The following is a 17735-nucleotide window of genomic DNA, read 5'->3' as shown; positions in this document are numbered from 1 at the left end:
ACGAGCGAGGAAAGACAACGAGGTGTGTGTGTGTGTGGAGGAGGGCGGGGGGGAGGGGAACAAGAAGAAAGGATGAAGAGTGAGGTGTGGGTGTGCGCTGGAAGGCTACTTTTGCGTGATACGAGAATGAGCAAGAAAAATGACGTCCAGGGGTCGCGCGAGGTGTTGGTGTACAAGGGAGGTGAAGCGAAATGATACGAGGCAATACGAGGCCGGCAGGGGAGGAGGAGGGGGGAAGGGGGACATACAACAGTCAAATTTGATGAAAAAATAAGAAGTTTGCAGTTGAAAACAGTGCGGCTGCAAACATACTGAAGAGAAACCGACACGGACAGCGCTGGTGTGTGTGTGTGTGTGTGGAGGTTAGTGTGTGTTTACACACACGCACACAAAATTTGTGTGTATTTCCCACAAGAAAAAAAAATGTTTCCGAGCTTTGCGTTATGGGCGTGCACACAAATGCGTGTACCAGCAAAAAAGAAAACAAAGTAATTCACACGGGTGACAGCTGAAGGACTTCTGGAGAGCACAACGAGATGCAGCGCGGCCTACTCTTTGTTCTCCCTTCCGTTGAAAATGATAAAGCGAGAGGGAGAGAGGACGATATCCAGAGTATGACGGGATAGGGGGTGGGTGAGAAAGAAAAACCGCAGACCGTGTGCGCGTCTGCGGCTGCCCGTTTGCGTGTTTGTGAATCTGGGAGCCGAAAAAAAAACAAAACACAGAAAACACGAGGTGAGCAGTAGAGTGGGAGTCTAGGGAGAAAGCGGTCAAAAATGGACACAGTGTGACGACGACCAAACAGAGAACAGAGCTTATTTTAAAAGAAGCAAGACGATTCGAAAGGGGAATACGCACAGACGCACGAGCTCCAAACACTGCAAGAAAGTCTCAGTCGAATCAGCAGAGGTGACAAACGACCTCCATCCGACACACACACACACACACACAGTGAGGGACAGGGAATGACGCGACTGATCTGTATGGAGAGGCAGAGGGGGGGGGGAGGGAAGGAGCACGAGGGATGCGGCAAGGGATTCCGTAATACGAAAAAGGGACAGAAAAAAAGGATGAGACCGATCGACAGGGAGAAAAGAGGGTGGGGGAGGGGGGGGGAGCGAGAGGGAGCGGGCACTAGGGGGCTTAGAGGGGTGTCTATATGTGAGCTCGTGTGGCACGCACAAATGTTGTTAGCAGGTGAGAAGCCCCCAAGTAACGGCAAAGAGAAGGAATCTGGTGATGCCGTCAAACACACAAACACACACTAACTGCCGCACAGCGACACCAAGCGACTTCCAGAAGTAAGGGGGTGACCGCAGCCAGACGGCGACCTTTCGTGTGTGTGCGTGAATTTCCGCAGCTGTGGTTGTCTTGGGCGAGTATATCCTGAGTGGGTAGCCCTGATGTTGTTCTTTGCTTTACTCCCCGTAACAGTCGCTGGCCAGAAAAGAAGGAGGTTGGGCCTTTTTTTTCGGGGTGGGGGCGTTGTGTTTTCTTCTCTTTTAATCGGGAGAAGTGGTGTTAGCGCGAATTTGTGGGTGGGTTCTCTGCGGCGGTGGCGGCGGTGCGTGTGGGTAGGCGGCGGTGCGTGTGGGGGGGGGGGGCGAGTGGGGGTGTGGTGGTGCCTTTTTTTTATATGCGTTCGATTCGGTAGAGAGCTAAACAAAGATCAACGTGCATATAAACATACATACACATATACTGTAAAATAGAAGGCAATCACCAAATAATGAGTTCGTGAACACCACCACTTCACACACACACACACACACACACACACGGGTGAAAAAAAAAGATGGAGCTGTTTAATGGCTTGGCTGTGAGTCGCGGAGGGGGAGGGGGGGGGCAGACATCCACACAGATGTGCGGGAAGTGTAAGGCAGTGGAGACGCGTATGCCGGCGCGTTGAGTGAAAAAAAGGGGGGAGTGGGAACGGAGTGAGAATGACGTGAGGGGGGTACAGGACTGATGCAGCTGCACGACCACCCGATGCATTGACAAATCACGATCGGACCGCCCCCAAGATGATGTGGGGGCACAAACACGCTGTCCGGTTGTAATGGTCGCCGGATATTCACACCGCTGCGACCGTGGCGAAGTAGCGCCTGCTCACCGCATGCTCACGCCGCACCTGCGCGTAACAGCGTACAGTTGACTCTCTGTGTGTATTTTTTGTTTTGCCGCGAAAGGAGGGGCGTTCAAGTGGGGGATAAAAAGGGGGACTTCCTCTTCTCCAAGTCAAGCCCAACGCTGGCCCTCACACCTGCCTTAGCCAACTCCCTCACAGAAGGTGATAAAAGCAATCCGCAGACGGAAGTGTGTGTGTGTGTGGGGGGGGTATAGGGCCCAGTGTGACTGTGCTAAGCTCACACTGCTACGCAGTCCACCCCATACCCAACGCAAAATGGGTCACAGCAGACAGTATAGGACAGCGATCACAAAACGCATTACAAGGTAGTGATACCTCCCCGCTGACCACACACACACACACTCTACACACACAGGTGCGCACCGATGTAGGTGTCTCTACGTTGGCCAGTAAGAACAGACCACCACAGCAGTCGTGGAGGGGGGCACGCCGCACAGGATACGAGCCACACTTTCCCTCAGCTCTCCTATTGTGGACACTAAGCACATCAGTCGAGCCCTCACCCCACCCCATATCACCCACCGGTCTATCACGCGGTGTGCAGCAGCGGTGCACCCGCGGAAAAGGCAGTGTACGTCCAACCACCTTCAAATAGCCTCTGCCTGAGACTCCAACACACACACACCCGTCGGAGATCCCATCGGACGGGCCTCCCAGAGTGCCAGTGAGCAGTCCAAGCCAGGTGAGTTGCGTTCTTTCCAATAAAGCATTTTATATGCGTTGATGATGCTGGTACAAGCCACGGGGAATTACCCCGACCTCATCCGCTTCTCCCCCTAATCACCAGAAACGCAGAAACATGCGCATAAATGAGGGGGGAACACATCGAGGGAGGCACCACCCCGCCAAATAAAAAAGAAATGGGGCGCAGGGGTAAACCCATATTGACCCGTCTAGAGCAACACGAAAGGGGAACAGAAATGTGCGCCCATTGGGTGGCCAACATACCCCACGCACAAAAAAATAGAGCACACATGTAATCGGGATAACTGCGATGGGGATATTTGGGCGCTGATCATGCCCATGCGGTGCATGGCAAAGGGATTGTGCTGGAGTAAGACATATGCATACAGACAGCCGGTTTCTATGTGTGGGCACACACCAATGAGAACTGAGCCCCGTATACTTCCCCCTCGCGCAAAAAAAAAAGAAAGTAGGCGAGGGTGAAGGGCGTCAAACCACCGGTGCGGAGGTCGACAGAAGTAAATAACCCAAGAGAGCCCTTTCCGGGCGTTGGCCGTTGGGTGGTACTTTCGCTCTCAGCGGCAGTGCTGGTGGCGATTCGCGAGACTTGAGGGAATGGCGAAAAGGGCTGCGACACCGAGAAGATTAAGAACCCATGATGTGAGGTTAAGCCCGAAGCCGACTCCATATACGAGCCCCATCATGCTGCAGGGGCGAGCCTTGTGGATTACGGTCACCACTACCCAAGATATCAGCTGTGTGACGACCCCCACACACCCGAGAGAACCGACGACGATGCGGGACCTAGAGAAGACATTGTGCGATGCCTCACGAAAGCAGCACACAACGACGGCGACAGCCGCAAGGTTTGCCAAGTAAACAAAAAGCGTGATGATGGAAAAGGCGGCGCCCGCGCCAAGATTATCACGGACGCTCGTGCAGGGGTAGAACGCTCGCCTGAGCTTGTAGGCAGCGCCGTCACAGTCTTCCTTATATCCCCAGTACGTTAAACACGCCTTTTCCCCCACGTCGAGCTGTGACGTCGGGATCGACGCAATCAGCAGTACAAGTGACAGAAAGAGCATGCAAAGATAGGAGGAGACGCGAATATCCGCCACCATGAGATACGCGCAGCCCCTTTCCACCACATTAGGTGGCATCACCCCATCCCCCTTCGTCGACGTAGCAGCGGCGCGACTTCCCGGGTGGTAAGCCAAACTGGGGTCAAGGCGGGGGAAGATGTAGGACGCGAGAGAGCAGTCCGCGTCGGCTTTGCGGGGCTCCTGCAGCAGGTTGGTGGGCGCGCTAGCACGAGCCCAATTTCCACTGCGGAAGTATTCGGGGCGCACTGCCGTCCCCCGGTTCATCGAGCTTGGCGAGAACTGATCCTGCATCTCGTCGTCGTCAGACTCGCCAGGGCGACTTCCAGCACTCTGCCGCTCCCCGCGGTTTCCCAAAGTTCTGGATGCCGCCGCACCTACTTCCTCGCGCTCGCCATTTCGCGCAGGGGAGGCATCAGCAGGTAGTGCGGCAGGCGAAGCCGCGCCGCTGCGGCCTTTCGCAGTCGAGCGAGCTGCGCTCGGGGAGTGGTTGTGACGGAGGTCGTCGCGGGCACTCACCCCATCGGTGACAATCCGAGGAGGGCTTACCGCGGCCTCGATCCCAGCACACTCTGCTGGCGGCTTCAACGCAGTAGCCGGCGTTGGCTGCGCTGCAGATCCAGCAGTCTCTATTGAAGGACTTGAGGCGTCCGCACGCACCACCACAGTGAGAGGGCCCGCCTTTTCTTCGCCAACACCCCCCGACTCTGCCCGGTGTTCCGATTCGGACTCGGACTTGAGCTCAAGATCGTTGGTACCGTCATAGCGGTCGATCCTCCCTGTTGGCCCTGCCACGGAGGCAGGCACCCCACGAGCTGCAGGGTCAACGTGTTGTGCTGATAACGTAATGGGTGGAGGCCTTGAGTTGTACTGCATGTCGTTGACATCGACGTGCTCGTCGCCGGAAAAGGAGGAGACGTCGTCGAACATTTTTCCTCGCGTAGCGTGAGACATCCAAACTGAGGGCTTGGGGCGACCGGCGCCTCTTCTTGTATTGTGTTTCCCGATTGTCTATGGATGGGATATGCCCATCGTGCAGGTGGCAGCGCTTGGGAACTTGCCCGTACTAGGCTGGCCTGAGTAAGAACACCGGTGATGAGCAGGGTACCCTGAGAGCAGGAGGGTTCAAGGAGAGACGCGGAGACCAATCGAAAAGAAGTAAACCAAAGAGGCGAGAACACATTAGAATCCCATGCAATCATGTCAACGGTGCCGATCGTAGAGTTGTGCGGCACGCAGTAATTTGGACTCACCGCACAGCATAGCGGAGGGTGTCACAGCTCGCACACAGAGACGCTTCCACAGCCGTATTTGTCTCCTGCGCGTGTGATGGGGTTGGTGGGGAGAGGGGGTGAGACGTCAGCGGCGTACACCCCTTTCCCACCTCACAGGGCGAAACAAGAAGATGTAAAGATGCGATAAATAAACGAGGCGCGACCGCCATGACATGACAAAGGCGAGGGTGGTGGTGGGCGTGCTTGTGGGAGGGTGGGTGGGGACGCAGAGATGTGCAGAGCAAGAGGGGATAGGGACAGACTTGCAACGCACGCCGTGTGCATGCGCAGGAGAGATACGCGACCAGAGCACAGCTCAATGAGACAGAAGAAAACGCCTTTTCCCTCCCCCTCCTTCCTCCCCCCCCCCCTCGCTCTCTACCGCATATTTGTAGGGCTTCCCACATGACGACCCGTGCGCCAGAAGAAAAACAAACCAAAGAAGTGGTGATCACGCAACGGACACCCAGACTAACACGCATAGATAGAGAGAAACAATGAGGGAGGCAAAGGGAAGGTGAGGGGCAAATAGAGGGCGGAGAAGTCGTCTACACAGAGAGACATCGAAGAAAAACTGACATGCTGGTCGATGTGGATGCTTGAGTGGTGAGGAATCACTGTGATCAGACAACATCGACGCCCCACAACAAACAAAAAAGGAGAGAGCAGCGCACACTCGCAGCCACCACTTCCAACGGAGGCCCCCCACAGAGCTTGAAAGGAGAAAAGCTACTAAAAGAAAATACGCACAGATGATGTGTTGGAACACTATTCAAAGTACAAACCCCTCCCCCTCCCCCCCCCCCCCCCCCCGAAAAAAAAGATTTGCGTTGTGGGGGAGGTTTGGGGAGGGGGATAAACACTTCTATGTGAATGCATACATTATATATATATATATATATATGGTTGGAATCCAACAAGTCTACGGGAGTGGCATTGGTGTCCATTCTTGTATGCTGGGAGGGTACCGGAGATAGGGGGAGGGGCGAGGCAAGCGCAACATCTGTGCATGACCAAGTGGATATATTTTGGGGGCAAACGCCCCGGACCCGTGCAATCGGCCAATCGTTTACAACAGAGCCGATACGGGGTACTTTTCTGCGCTGCTACTTTGCCGTCGCAACGCGTGGACGTCTTACGTGCGATGAACGCCCCGTTTATTTTTTCGGGTGTGTGTATGTGTGTCTGGGGGGGGGGGGGAGGGGGAAGGGAGAAAAAAAAAGCATGCATATAGCAGCGCACGTCGGCCATCTTCACGAGGTGTACACACGCTCGAAAAAGAGAAGAGCGCAGCAGACCCAGAACAGCGGCCTGACCTGATTCCACAAGCGTCAGCGGGGAGGTGACCGCGGCTGCCCCCCCCCCCCCACCCCCTCACGAGGTATGGCGCAAACTCTATCGCATGGCGCGAAGGACCCACTAGACACACGCATAGGTGTAATTCCCGCTTTGTTCGTCCGGGCACCTGCCTTCCATCGAGACTCTTCTCACCTCCCCCTCCCCCACTCTAAGTGTGGGGTCGCTTTATGCGATCCCCAAAGCTGTTGCAAGTAACCTAGTGCATTCCTCGTGGTGCCACACAGTTACTCGGCTGTGAACGCTGTGAACTGTGTGTGATGGGTTCGAGTAGCGCTGGGAGAATGTCGATAATATAGACGTCACAGACGTCCTGGCTGTTGCAGGTCGCTTCGATGCAGCGGCATCGAGACGCATGCCGCTGACAGCAGCAGCGATGACTGATTGTGGCATCCCCGAGTCATCGGCATTGGCCCTGGTGGCCACGAGCATCAACTTTTCGTTTTCGGGGGGATAGCGAGCTGCGTGATATCCCTCACGCAGAGCGGGTAGTGTGCTGAGATGCAACATTATGTGCATCCGTACACTCCAGTCGTCAGGTCTCCGGTGTGTGTTTAGATGCACTTGTGGTGCCGTACAGCAAAGGCGTAGGAGGACCAGCTGCGTGGTTTTCTCTCTCCCCCCTCCATCAAGCTGTGGACTATTCACAAAAGAAAAAACAACAACGCAGACCGCAACGGCCCGAACGTCTACACAAACACCGCCACCTCACCCACCCACCCCGAAATATAATACACACACACACAAATAAATATGTAAAAATATAAAAATATTTCTTTCAGACCACTACAAGGAAGACAACATACGCGATCAGCTCCATGAGCCACGCTGTGAGTCCCAGCCCGAATCCGGGCCCGTACGTTATCTCCGAGAACCAGAAGTACGTGTCGTCGCAGTACCTGTTCGTGTAGATGCAGGCAATAAGAGTCCAGCAGATGAGCTCAAAGACCAGACTGACGACCACGACGACAGCGATCACTGTCTTGAGATGCCCCGTGTCGAAGGAGGCGGCATTCGCTGGCCTCTTGTTTTCTCCGTTGCCGGGTACACTGCTGGGGTTTGCGGCCTCGTCATTACGCCCCGTTTCGTCGACATTCGTGTATTGGGCATGTGAAGCTGCGGAGTGGATGCGGCAGCACAGGATCCACGATGCTGTCACCGCCACTGCTGACGCCAGGATGGACAGAATGGAGAAGGCAGCACCGGCCTGCAGGCTAGAGCGTAGTTGCGCACAGTTCCCCATAAGGGATGTCCGTGTGGTGTAGCTCACTCGGTCGCAGTCTGCTTTGAACCCCCAGAACGTGTAGCAGCCGCCACCTTTCATGTCGAGCTGCGACAGCGTCGAGGAGAGGATTACAAAGAGGAGATGAATGCATGCAATATAGAAGAATATGTAAATTGTAGTCTGTTGGCCGTTGCTGTTGGTCAGACTACCAACCGTAGCTCTCGCTCGCTCCCTTTGGGCACAGAAGACTCTGTTCACCTTTCCAAATGTCTTTTCCATGCTGGATGCCTCAGGACCTTTTTTCTGCGCTGTATTCCCACCTGCCCGTTCGTTTCCATGCACTTCACCACTGGTCTCCGGGTAGGATGACTGCCCTCCATAGTGGATCCTGTTGCCTTGTTCCTCGTTGCGTGGAACATAGGCAGCATCGGTGTCAGCCCGCTGCGCCCGCTGACCGGGTGTCCTCACAGAGTGCGTCTCAGAGGACGTGTAGGATCCGTCCGAGTACCTCTCCATGCCGTTCTTCAGATGACCGTGTTGGACTCTATGCTGGATGCTGTTACACAGTACCCCACAAGGCAATCGAGAGGGATCCTCTTCCACAGGTACGTTGATCACAGGAGTTTCCCCTTTGCCTCTGTATAGGAAGGGGGGGGGGGAGGTGTGGGAGTAGGGGGGGAGAGACGGATCGCGTGTCGTTGATGCTTGCTAGCGGGTATACTGGAGGGTGTAGGGGGAGGGGGGGGGGCGAAGAGGGCTTGTGGTGATGGGACCCCCACACAACAGAAATGTCAAAGGAGGGCGAGGGCACACGAAAGAGCTATTGCAATGGCTGACACAGCAGAAGGACCAGCTGTGCGTGCTCCCGTGTATGGGCAAAATCAAGTGTGGTGTGCACATGGTTAGAGATCAAAGGATCGACAAGGACGAGTTTCTGTGAAAATAATTCCCGTGGCTCTCGGAACCTCTTTCTCCTCCTCCGCTGCCTGAGCAGGCGCAGGGCACACGCCATTGGAAGGGAGTACATCACCCACTTTGGCAGCAGAAACATCTGTTACAGCAGACAGCTGCGGTGAGCGGACATCACTTCTTTTTCCAGACGCCTTCTTGAGTACACACATACACACACACTGAGAGACAGAATATCACATTTTCGTTGTTGGACAGCGCATCGCAGCTTTTAGATCTCCCGTCGGACGTCTCCCTCCTTTGAATGTTGATATAGCAGAGACTACAAACATCGCTGGGCAGGGGAGCGTGTCCATCATGCGGCAGTGCAGCCCCAGAGAGGGGAGGGGAGGGGGGACTACAGAATGGGCCAGCATCAACGAGCGCATCGCAGTAGAATCCCCTGCGGGGAGACACAACCGGAGAGGGGGATAGGGGCTATGAACCACCATGTCCACCCATACAAGCGTTGGTAAGACAGCAGAACCTGAGAGCATTCCCCCACCCCCCGCCCCGCCCCGTTACTATACCTCCCCGCCGACAGACCTTGCCAGCTGCAAACCCTCAATGTATGCACTCCTCCGAAGCAAGGGATCGCGCGGGGCGCCCCTCGACATATCTACTTGTTCTCTTGTTTACGGCTCCGAGCTTCGAAAAAGGCATGCCCTCAGGTACATCGCGGTAGTCCACCACACCCCCCTCCACACACACACACGGGGCGCGTCTGCCCACAAAACCGCACGGACACTTTGTGCGCAGTCGGCTGAAGACAGTCCGGGACGAGCTGCACGCATGGCTCCAAGCGGTCCATGCTCATGCCGCGGAAACGGCGGCCCCTCTTCCCACACGCACGGGCGGTGGCCAGGAGATGGGGGATGGGGTGTGGTGGTGGAAGGGGGCGCTAAGGGTAGGACGAGTCCCGGCGCAGTGGAGGGGCCGGCACACGGTACGCGGTGTGAGTAGTCGGTGCCACTCACTCACCCACCACCCGAGGGAATCCACAGCACGAGCTGGTCTCCTTGCACAACCAGGCCAGGATGCCTCTGTGCTGTCCGGTGATCTCCGCAATCCGTGTCAGGCGGTGCGGGGAGGCTTCTGCCAAGCGCCATCCTCGCAGCGGGGGGTTATGGCGTATCGCAGTTACGGGGGATCGTGTTGTGGCGTCCAGTACGTGTGACTAACTCCACCATCCATGCAGTCGGCGTGGACCTCTCCCACACAGCGGGTTTCGCACACACACACCCGGCCGGCCACTCTCCCCTGTACGGGTTTCTATTTGCCTCGTCCAGCGACAGGCTTGAATCAGAGGCGCGCTGCACGGCCTAGGGACTCCAGCGTCAGGGGAGTAAAGCGTCACTGTATCACGTATGGTCCACTTTTGTAGTGCCCCGGATCCAGTACCGTGGGACACGAGAGCGAATTCGTGACAACAGTCTCGGCTTCTTTTTTGTTTTTGCTACTTGTGTCGTAAGTGACTCAGTTGCACTCTCAGCGCTTCTGGCTAGAGACCCACAGCCTGCGCACAGGCACTCAGCCACTCATCTCCTGGTGCGCGAGGCTGCAGTTGTCGGTAGCTAGGCTTTGAGGACGGCAATGATGGCCACAGCGCGTAGAGGCACTTCATTGAACGGGAGAGTTGCTGCTCGCAGACGGCAGGGTTTCTCATTGTTCTTTTTTTCTTTGGGAGGGGGGGGGGCTCTGTCCGCAGGCGAGATGTCCAGGCTTTATGGAAGAGGCCCAGGACGGCGGTGTTTGTATATGCCTGTCCGGTGTTCCCCGCGTGCGTCAATGCCTTGGTACACTCCCGTATGAGAGTTGTCATGGTGTTGTGACAGCACCGCCACCTGGGACGTGCAGTTTTCTGGCCAAATGCGCAAGCAGCCTTCTTGCGTGACTGCAGGGTGCTACAAGCGTGTGCATCAGCACGATCGGACTCAGGGGACCTCCGGCAGCTCCTGTTGGAACTGTTTCATCACGGCGGTGGAGCCTTACAGTAACAGCCGTGCAATCATTGCCATGTGAAAAAGGGGGTGGAGGAGACCCCTAGACGGACCCCGTTTCTGCGAGCACATTGCCCTCGGTTTGGCGAGTCGATTCGCGACTATCCTCGGGACTACTATGACGCCTCGGTGGATGCAGCACATTGGTTTGAGCTCCGGGCCCAGGAGCTCGACGCGCACTTCCTGGTGGGCGATGGGGGCAGTCATGCTCCTTCCGCACCCGTGCGTACACCAGAGAGCGTCGGGTGGCTGCGGTGTGATGCACATCACAGAGGTATGTGTGCATGACCGTTTTTGAATCGCTTGGAGGGAGACGCTGCGCTGTAGTAAAACGGCCAACCGACAGTTTACGCACTTCTCGTACCGTTGGGAAGAATAGGGAAGAAGAAGGGGAGGGGGGGGGGGCGTTGCGGACGTCACGTTATCGTGCATGCGTGGCGGTGGGAGGGGGGGGGGAGGGGAAAGCGAAGGTAAAAGGGAAACAGTAATGAAAGGCACGTTTCGAACACGGCAGGTGGCATTGTTTTACAGAGAGTGCGCCCACCAAGACGAAAGCGAAACCCGGGGACCGTCACACGATGCTTTCAGCACATACATAAAGTGCCAACTAGCAATAAAAAATGCGCCCAATGGGCAGCGACTGGAGCGGGTTAGAACAGAAACGGAGGTGATAAATGTGTAAACCTCAAAAAGGAGTAATAGGAAGGAGAGATGGGGGGGGGGGGGGGGGGGCCCCAAGCGGAATCACGTATCGGCTCCGCCAGCTACGCTTGTCTCGAATACTATATAGACTTAGGCATGTGTGTGTGTGTGTGTGTGTATGTGTGCGCATTGCAGGTTCGCTTGAGGTGCACTTTGTCAAGAAGAAGAGTCCAAATCATTATTGGCCGCATCAAGCTTCACGTCGATGTTGAAGATCTCGCTGAGTTTATGGGCAACAGCGTCGTCGTCATTCCGGCCAATCACTTGCAGGTGCGGCAGCTGTTTCTTGAGTCGTGGGTTTGCATTTTCCATGATGAATCCCTTTCCCACTGAGGATAGCAGCTCCATGTCATTCAGTCCGTCACCAAAGGCAATGCAGTCGTCCATCGTCAAGTGGAGGTTGTCAAGCACATGCTGCAGCGCCGACGCTTTACTGACATCGGACGGGACTATGTCGAGACAGTAGGTCGCGGATGGGGCCACACGCACGGACGTCTCGAGCCCGAGCTCGTCTTTTAGCTCATTCATTCGCTTCACGATATCCGCTTCCACGGTGATGCTCTTCTCGGGATTGTAACAGAGAAAAAAGATTTCGCTCACGTGGTCAACTGGAAACGTCGTCTCGAGTTGGGAAACCACACGAAACGTGAATTGCGACTCCTTGTAAAGGGCTGCTTCGAGGTCACTCGGGTAGCGGCAGACCCATTCCTCCTTGGCCTTGTCGTTTGGCTGGTCACTCAAGTTTACGTAACCCTGCCGCTGACGGTCAGACTCATCCACCCCCCGAAAGACGTTGATGTTGACCTCAGGGTCATCCATGAACATAGAATAGAGCTCCTGCACAATACACGGCTCGATGGTGCGCTCGTAGATGCGCTCGTTCGCCTCGTTGTAGATGCACGCCCCATTAGACGTGATGGCAAAGCATCGTGGGACGACCTTCTCCGTACCCCTCGGCCCCGTTGGGGAAGAGGTTGAGGACGGCGTTGGCGACAACTGTCTGTGGGATTCGTTGTTCGGCGATCCAGGTAGATGACCCATCGTCGGCGCGGCCCCAACAGGCGTCACAACTTGTACGCCCGGCGTTGGTATGGCATTGGCTGCCGCAAAGATGTTGAGACGGCGCTTAATTCGATAGACATCTGTAAAGGGCCGTCCCGTTGCGAAGATAATGTGGACTCCACGAGCCAGTAGCAGCGATAGGACGGTGCGGGTGTAATCGGATATCGAGTGGTGGCTGTTGAGCAGCGTACCATCCATGTCACACGCCACCACCTTGTACGGATTGTAATCAAATGGTATGCGGACCCCTTCTGGCTTACGAGTGTGCACGCTGGAAGCAATGAAGCCATCAGACGCGGCCATCTTCGCGCGGACAGAGTTGAGGGGGGACGTAGGAAACGTAAAAAGACGCGCAACTCTTAGGCGGTATGCAATCATCCAAAAAGGAAACACCAGCCGCAATGGACAACCACAAATGGTGCGGCGCACGCTGCCAGCACGTGTTGATGATGGTCCACAGCGAGGGCGGAGTCCAACTAGGAGTGCACACACACACACACACACACACACACACACTAAAAAAAAAGAGAAGCAGTTTGGGACAAAACACCACGCGTCCAAATAAAGAAAATAAAATGTGCTGTTTTTATGTATATGTATTTTTTTTTTGGGGGGGGGCGTTGACAGATATGTGGGCCGTGGGTGGGGGAGGGGGGCGAAGGAGTAGGAGGCGGAAAAACAAAAAAAAAAGGGCGTAGCTAGAATACAAAGAAAAGCGTAAAAGCGTAAATGCGAGGAAGGCGAGTATGAGACGTTCCAAGAAGCGAGCGGGGAAGGGAGGGAGGGGAGGAGGGAGGAGGAAGGGGGGGGGGGCAGGCCGTGCTTGAGGGGTGGTATGGGGAGAGGGGGCACAAGGTTCATTCTTTCGCTCTCTTCCCTTTCTTTTTTTCTGCATGCCCACCGACGGATCGCACATGCGGGAAAAGAAAAGAGCATACCTTATCCTTCTGGTTCCGTTGTCTTTCACTCCAACGTGATGGGAACGGTGGTAAGTAGGGTAAAAAAGGAGTTACAACAATTCAAGTTAGATGTACACAGGGATGGTCAAGAGAGGATAGATCAACGCAAACACACACCATTGTTCATTGCCCACACAACAGTCGATAGAAAACAGAGCAGCATACTAGTCAAATAGTACATCATATGTGCTCCTTTGGATGGCCACGAGGTCAATCACCACACCTGCTCCTCTGTTGTCATCGCCACAGACTTTGGAGTCTTTTTACTTTAGACTCGCAGGTCGTTCACAGCAATTACCTCAGCAAAAACATCTCTTCTAGTTTCTTGGCCACACTATCGTCATCGTTGGTGCCGATAACTTGCGCGTGAGGCACGGCGTCCTTCAGCCTCTGCTGGCCGTTTTCCATAATAAACGACGTTGTGGTTGTGTTCAACATCGACTCATCATTCATACCGTCGCCGAAGCAGGCCACCTCGTCCAGCGTTAGCCCGAGCATTTCTGCCACCTCGCGTACACTGTTGCCCTTGTTCACGCCAGCGGGTACACAGTCCAGGAGATCGGGAAGAGAAAAAGTGCAGCAGAGCTCGCCGGGGAATCGCTCGTCGAGAGTGGCGTTCAGCAGCTTTAGTTTGGCATGGTCGCCAGCAAACCAAATCTCATGTACACCGCCCAGCTCCCTCGCCTCCAGGTCCCACAGGCGCTCGCGTAGATGAGTACACTCGAAGTCCTTGTGAAAGGCCTTTGCCACCTCGGGAATGTATTTGTCCGTCAGCCATTCAGCCTCGCGGTATACGTTTGTAGCGAATGTTTTGGGCATTTCTTCGTTCGTGTCGGTGTCTTTCACGGTGCGAGTGCGCAAGATGGCTTCCACCAACTCCGGTCGGATGTTGTGCTCACGCACCACCTTGAACGTGTTATCGTGAATGCGAGCGCCGTTGCTGGTGATGATGTAGTCGGGCTCCAGGTGGGCGTCTCGCATGTGAAGAAACACATCGGCGTACGGGCGACCCGTAGCAACAACAAATGAGATACCCCTTTCTTTAATTTGCTTCAGGATATTGACAGTGTAGTCGCTGATGCTGTGTTGCCGATTCAGCAAGGTGCCATCGAGATCAGTGACAACTGCCTTGATAGGCATACTGATTGGCAACAAATACACGACACAAGTGTGTAGGCAAGGGCCGAGAAAAGAATATGTAAAAAAAGTTACAACGCTCTTTTGCGACACGTGTGTCGTAACCTCTGGGGTGTTGGACGTTGGAGGGGTTACTGGTTGAGACGTTCAGCCAACTCGACAGTGTGTTTTCGCCTAGTGTAGAAGCGTCGGGGTATGTATAAGTTAGCTGGTAGGTGTGTGCGTACTACTTGGCCCGAGAAAAATTGCTGCTCCAAAAACAGATAATAGGGTGGTCGGTGAAAAGGTGAACAATACAGAAAAAAAAACGCAATCTCGAATGTAGACGCAAATGGGGGATGACAAGAGGGGCAAGGCGCCCACAAGTGGGAGATCGAGGCCCCGCTTCAAAGTCAACGGACACGATAGAGGCCACAACGACGACATGCGCGGGAACCACCACCTGGCAACCAGGTTCCCCTCCCATAGACCTGAAAGAAATGAGAAACCATTAAACTACCCAACGTGAGGCGGCCTTGAAACATACAAGCAACGGAGGATGGGACACACAAAAAAAATATGTTGAGAAGATCCGATGAATGCACTCATGAAAGACTCTCTCAAGAATTAGCCCCTGGAAAAACGGGGTTACACAAAAAACAAAGGGGAGTATCTGTTAGCACTAACCGCGACCGCGACACACCAAAGGAGCGCAGCACTCATTAGTCCCCTGTAACCGGCAAGAATGAAACCCCAGAAAAACACGCTCAGTCACCCCAGAACGAATTTAAAAGACATGTACGAGTGAGGATCGAGTAAGAATGAGGAAGCGCCAACGCGCGCGTAGACTCAACCTGGCCTGTGATTCGAGCTCGCCAACGCTAACCTTTCGAGGACAGAGATCAGGTCCACACACGTCTCCTACACAGGGTGCACAACCAACAACAACTCAAGAATATACCACTAAGAAGCCACACCTTCCTCGCTGTCTCCTTTCCGTCTCCGGAGCACGACACGTGTAGCCGGCCAGTCGTCTACAGACGGACAGCCCTCTGTCCGACCTGCCCTCTTTGGGAGCTGCGGCTACATCCAGCACGTCAGAGACAAAGCGTTTCTGCCGTCGCCACGGACCACGCCGCACACTCGCGCTTCTAGCTGTGGCCCACACGCGTGCAGGCGGGGAGTCGCGAGCATGCCACTTCCTTCGCGGGGACCGCGCTCCCTCCACATGGGGTATCCCGTGTGTGTCGGTGGGGACAGCACATGGGGGAGGGGAGGGGGCTGCCGCAGTGCGGACAGTGACACACCACTCTCCACACACGGCACCGGCTGCCCTCACACAGCGCCAGCGCGTGTGCTTGCAGGCACATCGCAGTACTCGCCCACACGCCGTGTCAAGACCTGCCGTCCGCTGCGCATCGGGAAGAATAGTTGCGGGTGGGTGGGCGGGGGAGGGGTTATAAGATTAGCGCACGGCCCTCGTCGACTCGCCACCCGTCGGAGGTTGCGCTCAACAACTTAAACAAAAAGAAGACTGGAAGGGAGAGATAAAAAAAAGGTTAAAGCAACGGCAAGACCAGAAAAACGCGTCGATGGGAGAAAAAATATATAGCGGCACGCCGTCAACAAGTCGCGGAGGGGGTTGACAATGGGAGAGAAGTGGGGGGGGTGAAGCAGCACCATGGCCCACACACACACGCACACACACATCCACGCACGGCTAGTGGCACGCAGACAGCCTGCGGAGGGCACTTCCTCCGCAGCGAATCCTGTCCACCTCCTTCCCTCCTCCCTCCTCTCTTCTCCCCCGTGACGACACGGGCGTCGCCAGAAATAGTAAAATGTGGAGGGGAGTTGTGTATCAAAGAATATTTTGTACTCCAGAAACGGGCCTGAGTACCGAAACGGTCGTCTGCTTCCAAGTAACTCAGTGCACGGTGTGATGGCGCACACGTCAATCACGGAGATTCCACGCATAACGGCTTCGAGACAACGCGGGTGCAATCAGTCCCGTGTGCAGCAGCAGATCAATCGTGAGCCTTGCCATCATGCACTTCATAGGACAGCGTTACTCTGGTCAGCGATAAGCGCAGCGTACTTGCTGTACGGCGCGTCGTCTTTTTTAATCGCACACAGGGAGTCGTAGGGGGGACACGTCAGCGTTCCCCGAGTGAATAAGGGGCTCATCCACTTCAGTTGAAGGACAGAGCCTGGCAGGCACACCGTGAAGACGGACGCGCCCTTTATCCTGATGGCGTAAACGGTGGGACCACATTCCACATCAGCGCAGATGCCATGCTGCGAGTGCTGCTTGGGCCCCATGGAAAACCCGTTTGGCGTGTCCAGACACCGCGACGAGGAACCGTGCACACTGCCCGGCAGCCTCTGCGCCGTATCCGAGCATTCACCGATATGAGTCGTCTCCACTTCGGGGCAGTAGTCCATCATCGAGTCCGAGCCACCCACAGTGCTGTTATTGAAGTACTGGAAATGAGCCGGCACACCTTTGGGGTACAGCAACAGGAGACACTCCCCAAGGCCGCTGCGATCAGACACACACATCCGTCTGTTCACTTTGAGATCGCAGAACATTTCAGGGAACTGGGAGACACCGTTGATGACGCACTTGCTCGTGGTCAGGCCGCAACCCGCGTTTCGACCGTACGTCATCGGCTCCGCGTTGCTGTAGTTGCCCTTGTAGTAGCCCAGATCCTCCATGGCCGCAATCGTGATCGCTGAGTAGATCCCGGCGCCCATAAAGCCCGCCATGAGGTCATCTTTGGCGTTGCGGCGCTTCCAGTGGGACCGGCCGGTGGCTACCCCACCCACGTCCTCCAACTCCATGAAGGCGCTCGTGCTGCAGCCGTAATGTGCCTCCGCCTGAGCCGCCACATTGGGCGTGGAGATAACAGGCGCATCACTCTTACCTCGGAGGTTCACGAAGGAGATCATTTTCTTCGCCTCAAAAAATGTGACGCCGAAACCCAGTGCGTGCAGCAACTCGTGCGCAACCACACGCACAATTTTCGTAGTGGCGGCGATGTGCCTAGGCGACACGTTGGCCACGCCCACAGCCGGGCGGCCATTACGGAATATCTGGCACGCTGCTGCCCAAGCTACGAAGCTTGGCGATGTAGGCCCAGCAGCAATGTACAGGACG

The 17735-nt window shown here is 55.4% G+C and overlaps 4 protein-coding genes across 4 annotated transcripts; all 4 read right to left on the bottom strand.

Moving 5' to 3' along the window:
• Positions 1 to 3408: 3408 nt before the first annotated feature.
• Positions 3409 to 4863, bottom strand: JKF63_03558 (uncharacterized protein; the record flags this gene model as incomplete). Its single annotated transcript, XM_067899560.1, has 1 exon — positions 3409 to 4863. The coding sequence occupies one exon, from the start codon at positions 4861 to 4863 to the stop codon at positions 3409 to 3411; it is 1455 nt and encodes a 484-aa protein (XP_067755799.1).
• A 2478-nt stretch (positions 4864 to 7341) lies between these two features.
• Positions 7342 to 8304, bottom strand: JKF63_03557 (uncharacterized protein; the record flags this gene model as incomplete). The annotated part of the gene is made up of 1 exon (XM_067899559.1): positions 7342 to 8304. The coding sequence occupies one exon, from the start codon at positions 8302 to 8304 to the stop codon at positions 7342 to 7344; it is 963 nt and encodes a 320-aa protein (XP_067755798.1).
• Positions 8305 to 11594: 3290 nt separating this feature from the next.
• Positions 11595 to 12803, bottom strand: JKF63_03556 (uncharacterized protein; the record flags this gene model as incomplete). The annotated part of the gene is made up of 1 exon (XM_067899558.1): positions 11595 to 12803. One exon carries the CDS (start codon positions 12801 to 12803, stop codon positions 11595 to 11597), a length of 1209 nt encoding a protein of 402 aa, XP_067755797.1.
• A 950-nt stretch (positions 12804 to 13753) lies between these two features.
• Positions 13754 to 14599, bottom strand: JKF63_03555 (uncharacterized protein; the record flags this gene model as incomplete). Its single annotated transcript, XM_067899557.1, has 1 exon — positions 13754 to 14599. One exon carries the CDS (start codon positions 14597 to 14599, stop codon positions 13754 to 13756), a length of 846 nt encoding a protein of 281 aa, XP_067755796.1.
• Between the last annotated feature and the right edge of the window lie 3136 nt (positions 14600 to 17735).

The sequence above is a fragment of the Porcisia hertigi genome, chromosome 28 (genome assembly GCF_017918235.1).
Source record: "Porcisia hertigi strain C119 chromosome 28, whole genome shotgun sequence".
NCBI classification, from domain to species: Eukaryota; Euglenozoa; class Kinetoplastea; order Trypanosomatida; family Trypanosomatidae; genus Porcisia; species Porcisia hertigi.
This window is presented reverse-complemented; position numbering and strand designations above follow the sequence as displayed.